Source organism: Cajanus cajan, chromosome 5 (assembly GCF_000230855.2).
Source record: "Cajanus cajan strain Asha chromosome 5, NIPB_CcT2T_4, whole genome shotgun sequence".
In the NCBI taxonomy this organism is placed as follows: Eukaryota; Viridiplantae; Streptophyta; class Magnoliopsida; order Fabales; family Fabaceae; genus Cajanus; species Cajanus cajan.
In genome coordinates this window covers 40,667,491-40,689,235 of record NC_138521.1, presented here as the reverse complement: position 1 = coordinate 40,689,235, position 21,745 = coordinate 40,667,491, and the positions used below count along the sequence as shown (strand labels likewise).

At 40.7% G+C, this 21,745-nt stretch overlaps 1 protein-coding gene across 1 annotated transcript; it reads right to left on the bottom strand.

The window, feature by feature from the left end:
* Nucleotides 1-16,596: 16,596 nt before the first annotated feature.
* On the bottom strand, nt 16,597-20,489 carry LOC145957990 (uncharacterized). Its single transcript, XM_083074436.1, has 7 exons — nt 20,264-20,489; nt 19,909-20,088; nt 19,661-19,815; nt 18,999-19,173; nt 17,598-18,530; nt 17,273-17,350; nt 16,597-16,739 (listed from the first exon to the last, which is right to left on the bottom strand). The coding sequence occupies exons 1-7, from the start codon at nt 20,487-20,489 to the stop codon at nt 16,597-16,599; spliced, it is 1,890 nt and encodes a 629-aa protein (XP_082930562.1).
* Nucleotides 20,490-21,745: the final 1,256 nt, after the last annotated feature.

Here is a 21,745-nt window from a genome sequence, read left to right as displayed (position 1 = left end):
GGTTTATGAGGGTCAATACGGTCCGTATTAAAGTTTTGAACTACAATACGGCCGTATTGAATTCAATACGGCCGTATTGAAGTTCAAAAACCTCAATACGGCCGTATTGAAGTTCAGTACAGCCGTATTGAGTTCAAAAACCTCAATACGGCCGTATTGAAGTTCAGTGCAGCCGCATTGAGTTCAATGCAGCCGTATTGAAGTTCAGAAACTTCAATACGGCCGTATTGAACTTCTGGGAGGCTGTATTGGGCTTCATTCCCTCCACTTTCTTATTTTTTTGCTACTCTAAGACCTCTAAACCTACAGATTGTCATCCTAGGGTCTTCCAGGGTCTTCCAGGAGTCCTTCCGGGTGACTTTCCTTTGATCTTCGAGAGTCTTCGAGTCTTATTTCCGACCCGGACAATTTTAGGGGTCTACAGCTGCCCCCCCTTTACTTAGTCAAACGGCCTTTTAGTGTACCGGTTGATAAGTAAAGGAGTTGACCCAATTTTCCGGGGAATAAGGCCATCCTTTCGACTTGTAGTGTCTTCCGGTGGAAAATTGCTGAGTAGCCTCTCCAGGCTTTGCTTCGCTCGTCGCCCGAGCCGGAAGTTGCATACCTCCGTGCTTTTGAACACTCTGGTAGCATGAGTACCGCCTCTCCAGGCTCAACTTCACTCGACGCCCGAGCTGGAAGTTGTGAGTACCGCCTCTCCAGGCTTAGCTTCGCTTGCCGCCCAAGCTGGAAGCTGTGAGTACCGCCTCTCCAGGCTCTGCTTCGGTGCTTCTGACATCCTAGGCAGTTGAGTTTGCCCTCTCCAGGGTTAGCTTCGCTTGCCGCCCAAGCTGGAAGCTGTGAGTACCGCCTCTCCAGGCTCAACTTCACTCGACGCCCGAGCTGGAAGTTGTGAGTATTGCCTCTCCATGCTTTGCTTCGCTCGCCGCCCGAGCTGGAAGCTGCATACCTCCGCGCTTCTGAACACTTTGGTAGCGTGAGTACCGCCTCTCCAGGCTCTGCTTTGGTGTTTCTGACAACCTAGGCAGTTGAGTTTGCCCTCTCCAGGATCTGCGGTTTGCCCTTCCCAGGGTCTGCCTCCGTGTTCTTGACGACGTTGGCAATGTAAGTTTGCCCTCTCCAGGGATCTGTGATGGTTTTGTCTCCACAGTCCACGATGCTGCTTTGACGATTTGTTTTTGATTTTGGTGCCGCTGAGGGCTGGATAACGCAGGGATCCGTCTAGGGGATGTGCAGTTACTCATAGGTTCTTGTGTCCCAACTTTCCTTTGCATAGTTGGTGCCCATTGAGGAATTTCTGTTTCCTTGGGGTGTAGACACGAAGATGCTCTTTCTGATGTGAGAGATGCCTTATGATTGGCTGACGTCCTTTGACGTTGTGGAGTATCCCGGTTATCCTTATTCGGGTGACTCTTTTGGATTTTCTGATTTTTGCTGCCTCTGTGTAGGCTGTTATCCGCTGGGGATTCTGGATGTTGATTTTTGATTGACCTCTTTAGGCAAATCATCTTGATGTTTAGTGGTTTGGCTAGATGCCGAATTCCGCTTGGGGAATATTTATTTTTTTATTTTTCTCCTTTTGTAAGGGTGCCTCTTGAGTAGGCGACTGAGGATTTGGGGATCTTATGTATCCCAGAGTATTATTTAGAAAGCCTCTTCAGGCTTAGCTTCACTCTTTGTTTTGAGTTGGAAAGCTATCTTCCACTGGAGGAGTTTAAGTCCTTTCGACTTGGATATTCTGTTTAGATGATCAAGCCTCCCTTGGGGAATTTTGCTGATCTTGGTTTGATAGCTTTCACTGGGAAATTTGGCCTGTGAGTGGAAGCTGGGATATCTCTGGGGAGTATTATTTCGGCACACCTCTCCAGGCTTAGTTATTCTGAGAGTATTATTTCGACAAGCCTCTCCAGGCTCAGTTATTCTGTGGGAGTATTATTTCAGCAAGCCTCTCCAGGCTCAGTTATTCTGAGAGTATTATTTCGGCAAGCCTCTCCAGGCTCAATTATTCTGTACGAGGCGATTGATTTTCTAAATCTTTGCCTTTTTTGTCGTTTTTTGGCTTTTTCTGTATTTTTTTGCCTTTTTTGTCATTTTTTGGCTTTTTCTGTATTTTTGCCTTTTTGTCGTTTTTTGGCTTTTTCTGTTGACTGCTGTCATACACAAGCAATTTTTCCATTTTTTCTATTTTATGCAATTGCCTCGTGGTAAGGTCTTTAAATGTGCAACTAATGTGTGTGATGCACACGATGCAAGTTTTTTATTTTTGTTCTTTTATTTAGAAAAAATGAATGGCTCTCCCTATCCTCCTCTTCTTGGAGGAACTTCTGTCATTGACGTGAGGGAATATTTTTGTGAGCCTTTTTACGCAGGAGATTACGGATTTTATAGGAACCCCTCCCATTTTCTTTTATTGACCGATTATTTAAGGAATTTCATACAATTTTTTAGAAATACCAATTTAGAGGCATAATCACATGATCAAGAGAGAAAAGAAATGAATAGATATTTCATTAATATTCACAAGTGTTTTTACAGAAAGATATACAGAAGGAAATTTCTGAAGAATGGCTGGCCTGGGTATACTATTTACATTGGGCTTAACAATTATATCTGTAACTGTTGCTCCGTACGTTCTCCTAGTTGTTTCGGGTGATATGCCTGAGTCAGGAGTGTAGACACTGCAAGACGCTTGCTTCTAGAAGATAATCACATGAATCGCCTTTCGGTTTTCGATTCAAGTGATCGTTGCTTGCTTTATTTTTATGTCTTATTCTTTTGCCCCTAACTTTTGCCTAGGACGTATCCTAGCGGGGGTGATTTTGCCTTTGTTTTGCCTAGTACCCTTGTACTGGCGGGCTTTTTATTTTGCCCTAACTTTTGCCTAGGACGCCCTTTTCGGGTTTTCATCCTAGCGGGCCTGTGCAAGCAACGTCTTCAAGCGTAGTACTTCTTTACCACGTCAGCGTTGACTGGGTATCGAAGTTCTTCTCCATCCATGTCCGTGAGGATCAGTGCTCCTCCTGAGAAAGCTCGCCTTACCACATATGGTCCTTCGTAATTTGGGGCCCACTTTCCGATTTTATCCTTTTGGGCTGGTAGTAATTTCTTCATTACCAGCTCTCCCTCATGGTAGACTCGAGGGTGGACTTTTTTGTCAAAAGCCTTTTTGATCTTCCTTTGATAGGCTTGACCATGGCATATGGCGTTCAGCCGTTTCTCCTCAATGAAGTTCAATTGGTCGTATCGGCTTTGAACCCATTCTGCCTCAGAAAGTTTCGCTTCCATGATTACCCTTAGAGAAGGTATCTCAACTTCAACAGGCAAGACCGCCTCCATCCCATAAACGAGGGAGAATGGAGTAGCTCCTGTGGATGTGCGCACTGAAGTCCTGTATCCATGGAGAGCGAAGGGTAGCATCTCATGCCAGTCTTTGAATGAGACAACCATCTTTTGCATTATCTTCTTGATATTTTTATTGGCTGCCTCGACTGCCCCATTCATCTTTGGTCGATAGGGGGAAGAGTTGTGGTGTTGGATTTTGAACTCTTGGCACAGTTCTTCCACCATCTTGTTATTTAGATTGGATCCATTATCAGTGATGATTTTATTGGGAATACCGTATCTGCATATGATGTTCTTCCTGATGAAGGATGTTACCACCTTTCGGGTCACATGAGCATATGATGCCGCTTCTACCCATTTGGTGAAATAGTCAATGGCCACAAGGATGAACCTATGTCCATTGGATGCTTTTGGCTCGATAGGTCCAATAACATCCATGCCCCACATTGCGAATGGCCAAGGTGAAGCCAACACGTTGAGTGGAGTGGGTGGGACATGAATGTTATCGGCATATGCTTGACATTTATGGCATTTCCGCGCATACTGGTAACAGTCTCCTTCCATGGTCGACCAATAATATCCAGCCCTGAGGATCTTCTTAACCATTGCAGGCCCGGGAATATGGGTGCCGAAAACCCCCTCATGTATTTCTTTAATTATGTTTTGAGCTTCGACTTGGTCTACACATCTCAACAAGACCGAGTCATAATTTTTCTTGTAGAGGGTTTCGCCGACTAGCAAAAAATCCATGGCCCTTCTTCGGATATGCTTCTTGTCATTATCACTGGCCATATCAGGATATTCCCCTTTTGTCAAATATTGCCTGATGTCATGGAACCATGGATGATCATCAACTACTTCATCTATCAGAAGGCAAAACGCTTGCTTATCATGCCTCCGGATATTGATGATGGGCATTTTATGCTCATTATCCAAGGCGAACATTGATGATAGTGTAGCAAGAGCGTCGGCAAACTGATTTTCCTCCCTTGGAATGTATTCAAAGATGACACTTTGGAAGAGTTGTGTCAAGTCTTTGATGTGTTCAACATATGGTATCAATTTGGGATTTCGGACTTCCCATTCACCTCGTAATTGGTAGATGACTAGGGCCGAATCACCAAACACTTTGAGCTTTAGGATACCATTGTTGATGGCTGCTTGGATTCCCAACGCGCAAGCCTCGTATTCTGCCATATTGTTTGTACAATCGAAGTTGAGTCTTGTCGTTATGGGAATGTGTTTTCCTTGTGGAGAGATTAGCACTGTGCCAATCCCTCGTCCAAGCATGTTGGAGGCTCCATCAAAATACATGGTCCATGCATCATCTTTAAGCTCTTCATGTTGTAGATGCATTATATGCTCATCGGGGAAATCATCCTGAAGGGATTGGTAGTCGTTGGTCGGCCCGTGTGCTAGGTAATCAGCTAGGGTACTACCCTTGATGGCCTTTTGAGTGACATGTATGATGTCAAATTCTGATAATTGTACTTGCCATCGGGCGATCTTCCCAGTGATTATGGGTTTGTCGAACACGTACTTAATTGGATCCATTTTGGAAACCAACCAAGTAGTATGCCTAATCATGTACTGCCTGAGCCTTTGCGTTGCCCATGCTAACGCGCAGCACGTTTTTTCTAGCGGCGTATAGCGGGTTTCATAATCAAGAAATTTCTTGCTCAGGTAGTAGATGGCTTGTTCTTTCTTTCCTGTTTCATCTTGTTGTCCCAGCACAGCCCCCATAGACTCATCAAGCACCGTCAAGTAGAGGATTAATGGTCTTCCCTCGACAGGTGGCACCAATACCGGTGGATTGGCCAAGCACTGTTTGATCTTATCAAAAGCTTGTTGACAATTTTCATCCCAAACTTCGGAATGATTCTTGCGCAACAGCTTGAATATTGGCTTGCACGTGTCAGTCAACTGTGCGATGAACCTTGCGACGTAGTTCACCCTGCCGAGGAATCCTCTAATTTCTTTCTTAGTTTTAGGAGTAGGCATTTCCATTATTGCCTTTACTTTATCGGGATCCACCTCTATGCCTTTTTCACTGACGATGAACCCGAGAAGCTTACCCGACCGGACTCCGAAAGTACACTTAGCCGGATTTAGCTTAAGCTGATACTTGCGAAGCCGATTGAATAATTTTCTCAAATATTGGACATGGTCCATCTCATCTTTTGACTTTGCGATCATGTCATCCACGTATACTTCAATTTCTTTGTGGATCATATCGTGGAATAATGTCACCATCGCTCGTTGATAGGTGGCACCCGCATTCTTGAGTCCAAAAGGCATTACCCTGTAGCAAAAAGTACCCCAGGGTGTAATGAAGGAAGTCTTCTCGCGGTCTTCCACATTCATCTTGATTTGGTTTTACCCAGAGTACCCATCCATGAAGGAATAGAGTGTGTTTGTGGCTGTATGATCCACCAATGTATCGATGTGTGGTAAGGGAAAATCGTCCTTTGGACTAGCACGATTAAGATCCCTGTAGTCAACACAAACTCTAACCTTTCCATTCTTTTTAATGACCGGCACTATGTTAGCCAGCCATTCGGGATACTGGGATACAATCAGGAACCCCGCGTCTAATTGTTTTTCTACCTCCTCCTTGATCTTTAAAGACCATTCGGGCTTGACTCGTCGGAGCTTTTGTTTGACGGGTCGAAACCCTTCTTTCAGTGGCAATTTGTGCTCGACGATATTAGAGTCCAAACCGGGCATATCATGGTACGACCATGCAAATACATCTTTGTATTCCTTTAACAACTGGATCAATTGCTCCCTTATTTCATCACTGATATGGGTTCCAATATTGACCTCTTTTATTTCTTGGTCTTGCCCCAAATTTACGGTCTCCAATTTTCTTGATGCGGTTGGAGTAGACGAGCCTCTTGATCTAGCAGTCTTTGCAAGTCCGGAGAAATGGTCTCCTCATCACTGTCCAACTCAACCCATTCATCCTCAACTTTCGGATCCCGGTCGGAGCGAACAATCACAGACATAATTGTTTTATTGGTTCTGTTTAGGTTTAGAATTTATTAATATTAATGAGAGAAAGGGAGAAAAGAACAAATGAGAGAATAATGTGTGAAAAATGCCTCTTTATTGATATTTAAAAAAAACTGTAAAACCCTTATTTACATGAAAAGGTTCTCATGATCTCGGGTACTGATCATGAGTCCCTAAAAGAAAGAAAAATACGGAGGGGCCCTATTGTGGCTTGTCATTCTCTACTCCTGCTTTGGTAGAGGATTCTTGCTCACGTCGGGTGCTGTCGAATCGAAGGTGACCCACCCGGCATCAATAAGGTCTTGGACCTTGTGTTTGAGAGCCCTACAGTTCTCCGTTGAATGTCCTGGTGCCCCCGAGTGGTATAGGCATTTATCTTGTGGTTTGTACCACTCGGGATAAGGTGGATCCATCTTCCTTGGTGGAATGTAAGCTAGAAGATGAGCTTCCACTAACTTCGGCAGGAGGTCGCTATATGTGGTCGGAAGTTTGTCAAACTTCTTCACAGAGTTGTATTGCGACTTTCCCAACTTCGAAGTGGAAGAAGATGGAGAAATGGTTACAGCGTTGACTCCTCCTTCTTTCTTCTTCCCGAAGGTCTTCTTAGCTTCATATGATTGGGAAGGCTTAGCCAGCTTCCCACTTTTAAGTCCTTGTTCCACTCTCTCCCCAATGGTGATGATGTCCGAGAAGAGTGTCGTTGTGTTCCCTATCATTTTATCGTAATAGGGACAGTCAACGAGTTGATGAATAAGGACACCGTCTCCTTATCCGACAGCGGGGGCTCTATCTGTGCCGCCAACTCCCTCCATCGTTGGGCGTACGCCTTGAAAGATTCATCATTCTTTTTACTCAAGGCTTGAAGATCTGACCTATCGGGTGTTAGGTCGATGTTGTATTTGTAGCGCTTGAGAAAGGCGTCGGCCAACTGCCTCCATGTGTGTACTAGATTTCCATCTAGCTGCATATACCAGTTGAGCGCGGTATCAGCCAAGCTCTCTTGGAAGCAGTGGATCAAGAGCTTTTCGTTTGTGGCATATGCAGCCATCTTTCGGCAGTACATGGTGAGATGACTCTTGGGGCAAGTCGATCCCACGTATTTCGGGAAATCTGGCACTTTAAATTTAGGAGGGAATTGAATGTCCCTCACTAAGCACATGTCGGTGGCGTCTTTGATGTCAAAATCATGCCCCTCCATAGCCCTCAACCGATCCTCTAGGGCGTGGAATTGGTCTTTTGAAAATTCAGGCTCTCTAATCGTAATCCCCGCCCCAAGGGGTACAGCTCGCGGAGGGTCTTCCTCGTGCTCTTCCTCTTCTCCATGATGGGACTCATGGTCACTGTGGTGTGATCCATGCATATTGTGGTGACGCATGAGCTCCATCATTTGCGCCATCTGTTCTTTGAGCTGAGAGAGCTCGGTTGTGAGCTTCTTATTTTGCTCTTCCAGCGCTTCCATTTTCTTGATTTTCTGCGCGCGCGTGAGGACAGAGAGATGACCAGCCACTTTCTAAAATGAATGTTTATTCTAATTAGCTTATTTATGATATGAATACACTCTTGATGTGAGCTTGATAATCTTTCATCTTTAAGGCGCTGCCTTTTTAAGATGAAAGTTTATCACCCTCCCTAGCCCATGATCTCTCCACAACGGAGAATCTCAATAGTCACGGGTCTCTTTCACTCACATCGAGAGGGTATTAGTGAACCTATAAATGATGATGAGGATGCATGAGGTATTATTGATAATGATGCCTATGCTCCTTACTTTTATTATATTTTCACACATTGGTTTTTCCTCTCATGTCATGACATTTTTATGCATGGGGATTATTCTTTAGACCTTATCACGAGGTTATTTATTAATGCACAAACAATTGCACATAAGCATTTACACAAACAATTCACTCATCCACGAACAGTCACGAGCGAATCACGAGGTAGGGGTTTCCTGCAGAAAAGTGCATATTCAAGGTGGTTCTAACTGTTCTCACCGGTCTGAGGCCCCCAAGGTGCCCCCATTATAGGGACCCAATTCCTCTTGTCGTAAGTCGATGGAAAGCTCCAACGCACTGTCGGACTCGAGTTCATGGTTATCACCTTGAGTGATGCTTTTCCGACAACGGTCTACGGGCACCTATAGACCCATTCGACAACCGGCCGTACTAACATCCACTCCCTATGGTTTACCACTCATGCCCCCGGGTATAGAGGGAACTGTTGTGTGCAAAGGTTTGTGTGCAGTTTTTATTTCAAACAATTGCGAGAATTTAAACGTACAACAGTTATTTAAAGCCAAATAGATAAAACATATTATCATACAAGCGAGGGGTAATGAAGTAATTTTAACTATTATTTGTTAAAAATAATCTGTCACTAAATGGGACTGACTCTCGAGGCTTCCCCAGTGGAGTCGCCATCTGTCGCCACCGGCCCGAAACGGGCTTTCGGCACTCGCGAGGGATGGTTGGACTCCTTTGTTTGTTTAAAAATATGGATTGCTAGAATGACTTATTCTCAAACTGAGACCTCGTCAAACGAGCAATTTTATTAAAAGGCTCACCAATCCATGTTAATCCCAAGCGGGACCCTCCATGGATTAGCGGTTTTCATAAAAAGGAAGGGTTCATGGAGTCGCCACCAATGTTTTACTCAAAACATTGGAAAAAGAAGTTTAAGGCAATCGATTCAAAAATCGACTTCGGCCATTACAACCAGAGTCGGGTAAGGGAGTCGGTTACGCGTGGGGAAGGTGTTAGCACCCCAAAGCGCCCCTTTCGGGTTCCCTATGACAGATTATTTAAAAATAATAATGCAAAATTACTAAATTACCCCTATTTATTCTAAGCAATTATAAATTAACTATCTACATGATGACAGTTTAAATATGTACACACAGAAAGCGGTAAAAGAAGGGACTTTAAAGAGATAAACCTTTGAAGCGTGCTTTCTTATATATCTTGACAGAAATTGGGAAGCGTTTTGGCGTTCCCTCCCTCTACAAGACTGCTCGCTCCCTCCTAAAAAATAATTTTTGACTTGGAAATCCGATGGATTTCCCTTCGACTTAGTTTGAGACTCAAGCAAAATGCTCAGAACTCAAAAACTTCGTCGGATCAACTCTCCGAGTGATTTCTAGGCAGAGCACTGCTCAAAAAAACCCAGAATACTCAAGAAGAGGGTTAAAACTCAGTCCAAAAGTCTCGAATGACGTCCCATTGACGTCATATTTATAGGGAAGAGGCTCAATACGGTTTATGAGGGTCAATACGGTCCGTATTGAAGTTTTGAACTACAATACGGCCGTATTGAATTCAATACGGCCGTATTGAAGTTCAAAAACCTCAATACAGCCGTATTGAAGTTCAGTGCAGCCGTATTGAGTTCAAAAACCTCAATACGGCCGTATTGAAGTTCAGTGCAGCCGCATTAAGTTCAATGCAGCCGTATTGAAGTTCAGAAACTTCAATACGGCCGTATTGAACTTCTGGGAGGCCGTATTGGGCTTCATTCCCTCCACTTTCTTATTTTTTTGCTACTCTAAGACCTCTAAACCTACAGATTGTCATCCTAGGGTCTTCCAGGAGTCCTTCCGGGTGACTTTCCTTTGATCTTCGAGAGTCTTCGAGTCTTATTTCCGACCCGGACAATTTTAGGGGTCTACAATGAACAATCTTCTTTAATGCACAATCAAGATATTACACAAAGTAAAAGATAAGGGTAAGAGAAGATTTCACAAGTCTTTTATCCTGGTTCACCCACTCCACATGTGACCTACATCCAGTCCTCAATCATAACCTGATCAAGATTTGTTCCACTATCTTAATGAAGAAAGTTTACAAGCATACCACACAAACATATACTCCTACATTCAAGATAACCACTTTCTTGACCTCAAGAAAGCACCCCTTGTAGAAACCCACTACAAGAAATCCTTACCACTTGAGAAACCTTCTCAAGATTTACAAGTATTCACAAAGAATTAAGGAACGAATTCACCTGGAATTCAGAAGCAAATCTTAATCTCTTTCTTTTCAAGAATGTGATGATGATGATCTTTTCTCAAAGCTTTTCACAATCGTTTTTCTTCTTGGATTCACAAAGAAAACTCTCCAAGATTGTCAGAAAGACTTCACAAAAACGCTTTTCTAATTTTGATTCTCAATTCTAACTCTGTTCTGAAGTTTCAAAATGTTCAAACTATTTATAAAAGTTTCAGAACCAGATAATCAATTATTTTAAAGAATAATTGATTTTTTTGTTCTTTAGGTTTTCTGGAAACCAACCAAGAACAATTTAATCGATTATTTTTCTGGTTAATCAATTATTCCAGAGAGTCATTTCTGGGATAATCGATTATTTCACAAATAATCGATTATTGCAGCAAGGCATCCCTTTTTGCCTGTTGCTGGAATAATCGATTATATTTAATGATAATCGATTATTTTGAGTTAGTTTTCAAAACTTTGTTTTAAGTCTCAAAATAACTTCTTAATCCTTTTAACTCATCATCATACACTCCCTAATTAGATTAGATATAGATTTAGCTTATGCACACAAAACACACAAAAGATAAACTCAATCAAAATAATTTTATACACTATAAACTACTCCTATTACATAGCATCTTCCTTTGACTTTGTTTTTGACTTCTTTGTTGTTGATGTCCTTGGTACACATTTGTTATCATCATAACTCTTCAAACTTCAGATGTGATCTCATCAATCTCAGGCTCTCCAATCTCAACAGGGAGCAGAAGATCCCCCACCCAATGATCGCCCAGTAATTGAACCTATTGGGATAGGGTAAAAATAAATTAGAATTTAATTTTCATCATTCATTGTCTTTTAATTTTTCTAACCTTTTTTTTTGTATTTAGGTTTGAACCATCCCTTATTACTACACATGCTATCACATAGACCATTAAGCAACATTTTCTTCATCCATGGCCTACATGGGGAGCGATGGAAGATAGTGATAAGGATGCCTTCTTTCAACATTTTAAGGTATGAATTGCTTGTTTAATTCTTGTTTGTGAACATTCATATGAATTTCTTGTTTGTGGACAATGATATGTTCATCTAAATTGTACCAATTTCAGAGTGATATATTGTTCATCTCATTTCTTCACTTGGAACTTTGATGCTTTACATGTTCATAAACACTTGAACTTACTTGTTATTGTAGTTTCGATACAAACATCTACTTTGAACATGGGTTGTAAAAAAACTGAGTTGAAATGCTTGTGTTATTGCTTTTGGTTTGGTTTAATTTATTTATTTGTAGCTTCAACTGCATGATATATTATAAAGGTTCAATTCTATTAATTGTTGAAGAAGTTTTGAATTTGATTTCCTTTGACATTTTGATGTGTTACAATTATTATAATTCATTGGTTTTTTCTTCATGTAGCGTAAGGTGACATGGAGACCTGAGGATGAGGAAAAAATAAAGAAAATTTTTCACGTAAAAGCCTCTAATAGATTGTCTGATATGTTTAATGAAGCTCGAAAAACAGGTAAAAGGCCACTTTGGGTTGGAGGAGTTGTGTGGAACCAATTGGTAGCACATTAGAATTCAACTTCTTTTTGATTAAAGTCTACACAAGCCTCACTAAATTGAGCGTCTAAAAAGGGTGGGACTCTTCATACAAGTGGCTCAATTACAGTTCATGATCATGCCAAGCGCATGGTATGTATGGATTAAAATTTTCTTTTTTGTTTTTACAACTTTACAACAAATTAATTTATTTCCCGTCAATGTATTATTTGCAGGAAAAAGAATTTGGTCGCTCAGTGCATATTGATGAGGTCTTTCAACAGACCCATATACGAAAAGAAACTGGAGAGTTTGTTGATGAAAGATCTAACAAAACATATGTAAGTTATTTAAATAATTCTTCATGTTATTTTTAATCATATTTACAATATTTGTATAATAATGCCTTTGTTTGAATAACAGGAAGATTTTCTCAATAAATTTTCTCAAGCTATGTCTGAGGCTGCATCATCTGTTGATCAATCACATCCTATGGACCCTAGTTTGGAGGATACAATTAGGTCTAAGTGTTGGTCTGATGCAGTTGGTGGCATGACCACTAAGGGGCGACTGTATGGAGCTGGAGACCTTGCTCGTGATTTAAAAGACACACAGAGCAGTCGTGTCAATCTTAAAAGGAAAGCATCTTGTAGCAGTTCACATGACACAGAAGACATTGTTCAATTGAAACAACGACTTGTAGAAAATGATGTGGTTATTCGTCAGTTGCAACAGTTTCAATCAATTGTCTTGCAATTCTTACCCATAGAAGCACAAACCACCATTCAAAATATTTGTCAACAACAAAATACCAACCTAGATCAACAAAATGGGGAACAACATCAAAACCAACAACAAGAAGATGAACAAGGAAAAAATCAAGAAGACTCTCCTAATTATGAAGATTATTAGTTAGAATTAGAAAAATATTAATCTATTTGAATTAACTATATATGATGTTTGAATTATGAATTGTTTAGCATATGTTAGTGTTGGATTATTATTATGATATAAACATTACTATTATCTTTTAAATTTATTTTGATGAAACTTCTATCAATCTATATATGTTGTTAAACAGGTGAAAATAATGTCAATTGGTTATATTAATAAATTTACTCAAAAATAAAATTCAAATATTTCTGACGAAATTTTCTGTCAGAAATTAATTTTGTAATTTCCGTCAGAAATTTCTGACAAAAATTTCAGTCAAAAATTTTTGACAGAAGTTTCCATCAGAAATATCCGATAGAAATTTCTGACGGAAATTTTCGTCAAAAATATCCGTAAGAAATTTTCGACAGATATTTTCGAGGGAAATATCTGTCAAAAATTTCTAACAGACATTTTTGACGAAAATTTCTGTCAGAAATTTTTGACGAAATATGTTATTTTTACGGATTATTTTTCTGACGCCACTTTTTTTGACAGATTTAAATTTGTTAGAAATCTGTCAGAAATTCTCAATTTTCGATGGATTTTACTTGTTTCCATCATAAATTTCCATCGAAAATTAGCATTTTTCTTGTAGTGATGGCTAAAGGTGGATTTAATCAAATAGTGTTGTGTGTTGAAAGTTGGGGTTCGGGTTCTTGAAGAAGAATATTGTGATTTCTTATGTGTTGTTGTTGCATGTTTGTGTTTGAGCTAAATTTGAATTGCTTGAGTTGGCTAGAATTGTTGTTATTGGTTGCATGTGTTGGATGTTTGCTATTTTTTAGGTTTTAGCTCGAAATTAAGTTCTGCAAATGCAAAATTTTGATATTGCGTCAGGTGCGCCTTCAATGTGTCAAGTGTTGTTCTAGCTTGTGGCTTTCTATCTCAATCACATTGGGCGTAGGATTAGTGACACTGGACATGAAGAGAGAGATTCATCTCAAATTGGAACTACGTTGGACATGGTTGAACGGTGTCGAGCAAGGAAGTCTTAGGAGCTCTCTAACATGGTAACATCAGGCCCAATGTTGTGTGGTGCCCAGCGTGGCCAAGCATGGGCTCTTTGTATGGATTTTGTCGGGCATCGAGGTGGTGATGTTGAGCGAGACTCAGGCAAAGACTCTCTGTCTAAGATGGGGCTAGGCGTGGTATTCTACCATGCTAGGCATGAGGTCTCAAGGACTTCTACCTTAGCCATGCCAAGCGCATGTTGTGTAGCTGATCGGTGCCGTACCCGATCAAATAAAATATGAAATTTGTAGTACTAGAAAGTGACTCCTAGGTTGTCTCTCAAGGAGCAACAATGCCAATTCGAGGTTCATGTAATACAAACAAACACATAGTATGGGGGGTTTTCAGATTCAAATGAACAAAAACGTCAACAATAATCAATAAAATAGTACACTTTAAAACTCAGTCATCACACACACATCATTGGTTCAAAATATTATCTTCAATCGTTTTGAACCTTGGTTCAATATCTAGTAATCACTAAACATCATTACTCTTGTTTTGAACGCATACAAATGAAGCATTAGCATGCATTCATTTCTCTGTTTCACGGGATTAAGCAAACTGTGAACAAAACATTTAATCCACATGAACAAATACCATTAAGCATGGAAAATACAAGGGTTAGAACACGAAGATGCAGTGAAATAAATAGACCTCAATGAGCATTAAACTGAGTTAGAAAGTGTTACAAGTTTAGGCTTCCATGGAGGAAGACAAAGAAGAAAACAAAGAGAGAAACGGAAGAAGAAAACAAAAAATGAGTAATCTGTATTTTCAATACAACCAGAGAAGAAAAACATGAAGAAAAAGTTCCAGAACAGGGAAAACGTAAGAGAAGAAGGAGAGAAACGTGGTCACAACAAGTCTGCCCACTTGGTGGCTGCATGGTCAGCCCTCAAGACCTAAAAGAAACATTGTCAAACCGTAAAACGAAAGTGGGCCTCCTTCCCATTTGTCTGGCCCAAAAAAGACTAAAACAAGGTTATCAAAAATGTAAACATGTGGCTGATGTGGCGCTGATGTGGCAAGTTGGTGCTGACATGGCGCTTACGTGACCCTTTATCTCTTGAAGTCCAAAAATAATATCCAAGCCCGAAAATGCTCCACAATTAACCTGAAAATAATTGATAAGCAAAAATTAGACCAAGTCAATAAGAATTAATTAAAATTCGAGTTACTGGCCCAATGAAGCCCAAACAGTGAAACTGTACAATTAATAAGAGATTAAGCCCAAATCAACAATTAAAATAAGTACAAAAAGATAAATAAATAAGGGAAAATAATGACTCATCAAATTTCCCCACACTTTGCCTTTTGCACTCCTAGGCAAAATCATGAAGCAGAGCAATGGATAAATTCATAACAACAAAGAGAGCCACATGGAGAAGAACAAAATCAAAAATAGCAACACATAAACAACAAAGTTACATACTCCTTATTGAATCCTGGGCAAGGAGAAGGATAAACAACATGAAACACACAAGGAGCCAAAGAAACCAGATGCCTATGAACATCATCCAAGTATTTCTAAACATGGCAAGGAGAGAAGTCAGTCCAAGAGGTGAATGAAAAGCAACAGAACGTCACAAGATATGCACTGTATCACTGTATCTCTCAAGTGTCTAGGCTACTATATACTCTCAGAGCACTCATGAAAAACAAGCATTAGATAGACTTGGCATGCCTCTAGAATCAACACCCAACACACATGCACAAAAGGGTCAAAAGGTCTTTTTAGGGTTGTAATGAGGCCAAGGACAGGGTAGAGGATAATATATGGGATAAGTAACTACAACCTAGAGGAACCAGAGGAGCAATGGGGAATAAGTCAAGAATAAGCATAAGAAGTAAACCCAGAAACCTCTAATGACCTATACAATAATCAATCCTCTTTCCTTTGCCTCAAACAACTTCACTTTTTCGTTTTTTTTAGGAATTGTGAACAATACACACGAAATTTTTAGATGAGATAAGATAAGATGCTCAGAGAAGTAGTACAGCATGAGGAACCAACTAGCTAATATATATCATCCAATGAAACACACACACACCCCCACACTTATTCAAGAACTCATTCCCAAAACAATTCCAAAGCTCCAATACTCCCTAAGGTTAAGGTAATCATGGTTTTTCACTTAAGGCTTGTAATGAGCTTCAAACAAAGAAGGGGAAATAGGCTCAGCAGGGGTTATCAGAGGAGTTAATTCAAGGTAGGCTTATTTGGCTAGAAGCTTATCAGAATCAAAATGCCTTAATCCTTTCCAAACATGCATGTGGACCAAGAAATATCAAACAGAGTCAAGCCAAGGATATTGTGCAAGCAATCAAGAGGCAAAACACACAAGAAAGAACAGATAAGGGGTCAAAACCTCACACAGGGTAAATCTGTCACATTCAATTCAATCTTTCAAACCTCATAATCAACTTGCCAAGCAGAGAAAGATAGGGATTTCAATCCATATAATATCAAGTAACTCATATCCAAGAGTGAAGCAAGTGCCTACAAACTATCAAAACCGAGAAATCAAAGAGAAACATGCAAAACTGTACATAACACCTAAACATAAAACCTAAACCAAAAATAACAAATAAACCCTAAAAGAATATAACCAAAACAGTCCCCCCCCACACTTAAATCACACATTGTCCCAATGTGGCACACACATAAGATCAGATCAATTAGAATAATCAACAGAATTGGACATATGCAAAAAAAGTAAAGAAGAAGAGAGGGAAAGAAAACTCCCTAAGTCATAATGGTGGGAGAGAAGTGGGGTCAAGCAGAGACATCTCCTCTACAACTGCATTCAAAAGGGAAGGATTGCTGAAGAAAGGCTTCAGACGATGCCCATTAACTTTGAAGCTCTTGTTTGTGGATTCACTTTTGATCTCAACTGTACCATAAGGAAAAACGTTAGTAACAAGAAAAGGTCCAATCCACTTAGAACGCAACTTACCACCTATGAGACCAAGCCTTGAATTATACAGTAAAACTTTCTACCCAACCGTGAAGTCCTTTCTAGCTATCAAACTATCATGGAACTTCTTGGTTTTATCCTTGTAGAACTTAGAGTTCTCATAGGCTTCCAGGAAGATCTCATCAAGCTCACTCAGTTGCAACTTTCTTTCCTCTCTAGCCTGATAAACAGAGAAGTTGCAGGCCTTCACAACCTAGTAGGCTCGGTGCTCTATCTCCACAGGAAGATGACATGTTTTGCCAAAGACAACCCGATAAAGAGACATCCCTATGGGTGCTTTGTAAGCAGTCCTATGTGCCTAGAGAGCGTCTTCTAGCCTGCTACTCCAATCTTTCTTGTTGGGCTGCACAATCTTCTCCAAGATCCTCTTGATCTCCCTATTTGAAATCTCAGCTTGCCCATTAGTCCAGGGGTGGTAGGGTGTAGAGATTCTATGAACAACCCCATACTTCCTGAGCAAGGCCTGCATGGATCTGTTGCAAAAATAGGTGCCTTGGTCACTAACAATAGCTCTGGGTACTCCAAACCTGCAAAATATGTTACATGTAACAAAATCCACAACAACCAGAGCATCATTAGTTCTGGTGGCTTTAGCTTCCACCCATTTTGAAACATAATCGACAACTAGGAGAATATATAAAAAACAAAAAGAGACAGGAAAGGGACCCATGAAATTTATACCCCAGGCATCAAAGACCTCACAAAATAACATGGGTTGTTGAGGCATCTACTGTCTCCAAGAAAGGGATCCTCTTGCTCTCTAACACTGCTCACAGGTGCTACAAATCTTCCACGCATCCTTGAAGATGGTGGACCAGTAGAAACCACAATCAAGCACCTTACAAGCTATCCTCTGAATGCCAAGATGACCACCAGGTGTAGAAGAATGACAGAAGTGCAGGACCGAATCAATCTCGTGGTCTGACAAGCATCTCCTGATTACCTGATCACTACATAACTTCCACCAATAGGGGTCATCCCAAACATAATGTTTAGCATCGCTCTTAAGTTTATCAATTTGAGCTCTAGATGCCAAATGAGGAAAAACAAAAGCAACTAAATAATTGGCAATGTTTGCAAACCAAGGGGTGGGGGAAGGAATAGAGACAGTCAATAAATGTTCATCAAGAAAATCATCCTGAATGGGAAAAGTCTTCTCATCCTCAGCTCTCTCAATCCTGCTGAGATGGTCTGCCACCAAGTTCTGTACTCTACTTCTATCACGGATGTCTAAGTCAAACTCTTGAAGCCAGAGCATCCATCTGATCAGCCTAAGCTTTGAGTCAGCCTTCTTCAATAGGTACTTTAGAGTTACATGATCTGTAAAAACAACAACACGAGAACCAAGAAAATATGATCGAAATTTATCAAGTGCAAAAACAATAGCGAAAATTTCCTTTTCCGTGGTCGTGTAATTTGCTTGAGCAACATCTAATGTCCTGGAAGCGTAATATATCACCCTAGGCAATTTGTCAACCCTCTGTGCTAAGACAGCCCCTAGTGCATAATTTGAAGCATCGCACATCAACTCAAAGGGAACTGTCCAGTCTGGTGCCTGAATGATAGGAGTGGTGGTTAAGGCTCTCTTGAGGCAATCAAACGCCTCCTTACAGCTGTCATCAAAATTAAAGTCAATATCCTTCTGTAGCAAGCTGGATAGTGGGAGGGCTTTCTTGCTGAAGTCCTTAATGAAACGCTTGTAGAAACCTGCATGGCCAAGAAAAGATCGCACCTCTCGCACGCAAGAGGGGTAAGGCAATTGTGCAATAACATATATCTTTGCAGGGTCTACCTCAATGCCCCTACTAGAAATGATATGCCTTACAACTATACCCTACTCAAGCATCAAATGACATTTCTCAAAATTAAGAACAAGGTTAGTCTTAATGCATCTCTTCAGAACTCTATCCAAACTATCCAAACATGCATCAAAAGAGGATCCATAAACAGTAAAATCATCCATAAACACCTCTATGCAATTTTCAAGAAAGTCACTAAAAATACTGAGCATGCACCGCTGGAATGTGCCAAGGGCATTGCATAGGCCAAAAGGCATCCTCCTATAGGCAAAAGTACCAAAAGGGCAGCTGAATGTGGTCTTTTCCTAATCCTCAGGAGCAATATGAATATGAAAATAACCAGAGAACCCATTAAGAAAACAATAATGAGATTTACCTGCCAGACGCTCAAGCATCTGATCAATGAAGAGCAGAGAAAAATGAGTCTTCCTTGTTGCTTGGTTGAGCCTCCGGTAGTCAATATAGACTCTCCAATTATTTTGCACTCTGGTGGGTATGATATCATCCCTCTCATTCTTAACAACAGTGAGGCCTGTCTTCTTGGGGACCACCTAGACTGAACTCACCCACTGACTGTCTAAAATAGGATAGATGATCCTAGCCTGTAGAAGCTTGGTCACCTCTTTCTTTACAACGTCCAAAATCTCCAGGTTAAGTCTCCTCTAAGGCTGTCTCACTGGTTTAGCTCCATCCTCCAATAGTATCCTATGCATGCACGTGGATGGGCTAATGCTAGGAAGTCCAACCAATTGCCTTCTTATTCTTTTGGAGCACAAGCAATAACCTATCCTCTTGATCAACATCAAGGGAGGTGGATATGATCACAGGAAATCTCTCATCATCCTCCAAGTAAGCATACTTGAGGTTCTTTGGAAGAGGCTTCAACTCTGGTGTGGGTGCTGGCTGAACATTAGAAGGAACCAAAGAAGGGAGAAGGGGTTCCTCAGCCTGTACCTCAACCTACAAGTCATATTTTTTTGTACTTCCTGCAACATGGTTAGTGCATTCTGACTCTATAAAATCAAGACCAAGAGGTACAACACCCAAAGTATCAAATTCAGATGCCTCATCACAATTAATTTCACATTCAGATTCAGATTCAAACTCAATGCATGAAAGGAAGTTATACAGATCAAATAAAAATGAATGTTTCTTAGAATGAGAAGAATCAAAATCATGAATGTGCTCATAAACTAAATCATCAATCAATTCAACACGAAAAATAGAATGAGCTTCAGAAGGAAATTTCATGGCATCCAAAATATTAAAATGAACAACAATATCACCAAATTCCATAGACAAGGTACCAACATATACATCAATATTGGTACAGACTATTTTCAAAAATGGTCTACCCAAAATGATTGGAACAGAACCATGGGAGAATCCCTCCCCCATATCAAGAACATAAAAATCTGCAGGAAAGATAAGTTCACCAACCCGAACCAAGACATCTTCTACAAAACCTGTGGGGTGGGCAACACTCCTATTGGCTAACTAAATGACCACACCCATAGGTTGCAAAGGTCCAAGAGAAAGAATTAAAGATAGACAGAGGCATGACATTAATTGAAGCTCCTAAATCAAGCATGACAATTTCAAATTTACTGTTACCAATAATACAAGGTACACATAATGTACCTGGGTCCTTACATTTTTTAGCAATGTGTGGAACAAATTTACCTATGAGAGCTGAGACATTTCTACCCATGCTGATTCTCTCATTGCCCTTCAGCTTCCTCTTGTGGATGCACAACTCCTTCAGAAACTTAGCATATTTGGGAATTTGCTTGATGGCATCTAGTAGAGGTATGTTCACCTCTACCTTCCTAAAGGTCTCCAATATCTCCTTATCCACCTCTTCCATCTTTTTTCTTGGAATTGACTTTGGTGGAAATGGAAGAGGGATATGAGGCTGATGTAGATCATCACTGTGTGCACTAAAAGAAGGTCCACCTGTATAAACTTTTCTGCCACTACCTGCAGGGGCCTCTCTCTCAAGTGTAGGCTCAGGTGCAGGTGAAGGTACAACTGTAGGTGTTGGTATGTCAATTTGTTTTCCAGACCTCAAGGTGATGGCACTCATATTCTTCAGATTTTGCATAGTTTGTTAAGGTAACTTGTCTGAATTTTGGGACTGTGCCTGATTGAGTTGAGTGGCCATCTAACCCATTTGATTTGTCAAACTCTGAATGGAAGCTCTAGTCTCTTGCTGGAACTGCATGTTTTGGATGGTCATCTGCCTCACCAGCTCCTTCAATGAAGGCTTAAAAGAAGTAAAAGGTTGAGCTGGTGGGGCTGTAGGTGCAGGAGGAGGTCTTTGTTAAGGAGGCTGGTATGAAGAACCTGAGGGATGGTTCTGGAAAAGTGCTTGATTTTGCTGCTGTTGAGAATTTCCCCACCTCAAGTTGGGATGATTCCTCCAACCAGGATTGTATCTATTGGAAGACAGGTCATAATTTTGTTGTTGCTGGTGTGGAGGTCTATTGTTGTAAATGTTGGCAGCATATGCTTGTGGGGCATCAGGACCAGTAGAAGAGTCTTACAAGGAGGGACAAGCATCTGTTGGATGATTAATTGAAGTGCAGATGCCACATACTTTTGTTGGTGCAACAGATTTCTGGCTTGTAGCAAGTTGGGAGACTAAGGTGGTGAGAGCATCAATCTTACTCTCTAGCTTCTTATGTTCTGTTGAGTTAGAGGCTCCCACATCATGGACACCTCTCACAACTATGGCATCACTCCTCATATTAAATTGTTGCGAATTGGATGCCATTTTTTCAATCAACCCCCTAGCAGAAGCAGGTGTCATATCTCCTAAAGCTCCTCCACTGGTTGCATCAATCATGCTCCTGTCCAGTATGTCTATCCCTCATAGAAATATTGCAATAATAATTGCTCAGAAATTTGATGGTGAGGGCATCTAGCACACAGCCTCTTAAATCTCTCTCAGTACTCGTGTAAGCTCTCCCCCATGAGTTGCCTAATTTTGGATATTTCTTTTCGGATTGCAGTGGTCCTGGATGTAGGGAAGAATTTTTCAAGGAACACTCTCTTCAAGTCATCCTAGCTTGTTATTGAACCAGGAGCCAAATAGTACAACTAGTCCTTGGCAAGATCCTC

What these genes read in the sequence shown, in the direction of transcription:
- LOC145957990 (XM_083074436.1), bottom strand. Translation starts at nt 20,489, where the DNA reads ATGGAAGAGGTGGATAAGGAGATATTGGAGACCTTTAGGAAGGTAGAG. An exon ending in AATTTGATACTTTGGGTGTT is followed by an intron (nt 19,174 to 19,660) that starts GTACCTCTTGGT and finishes AGTTCAGTCTAG; the next exon opens with GTGGTCCCCAAGAAGACAGG. An exon ending in ATGCAGGCCTTGCTCAGGAA is followed by an intron (nt 16,740 to 17,272) that starts GTATGGGGTTGT and finishes CTTATGGTACAG; the next exon opens with TTGAGATCAAAAGTGAATCC.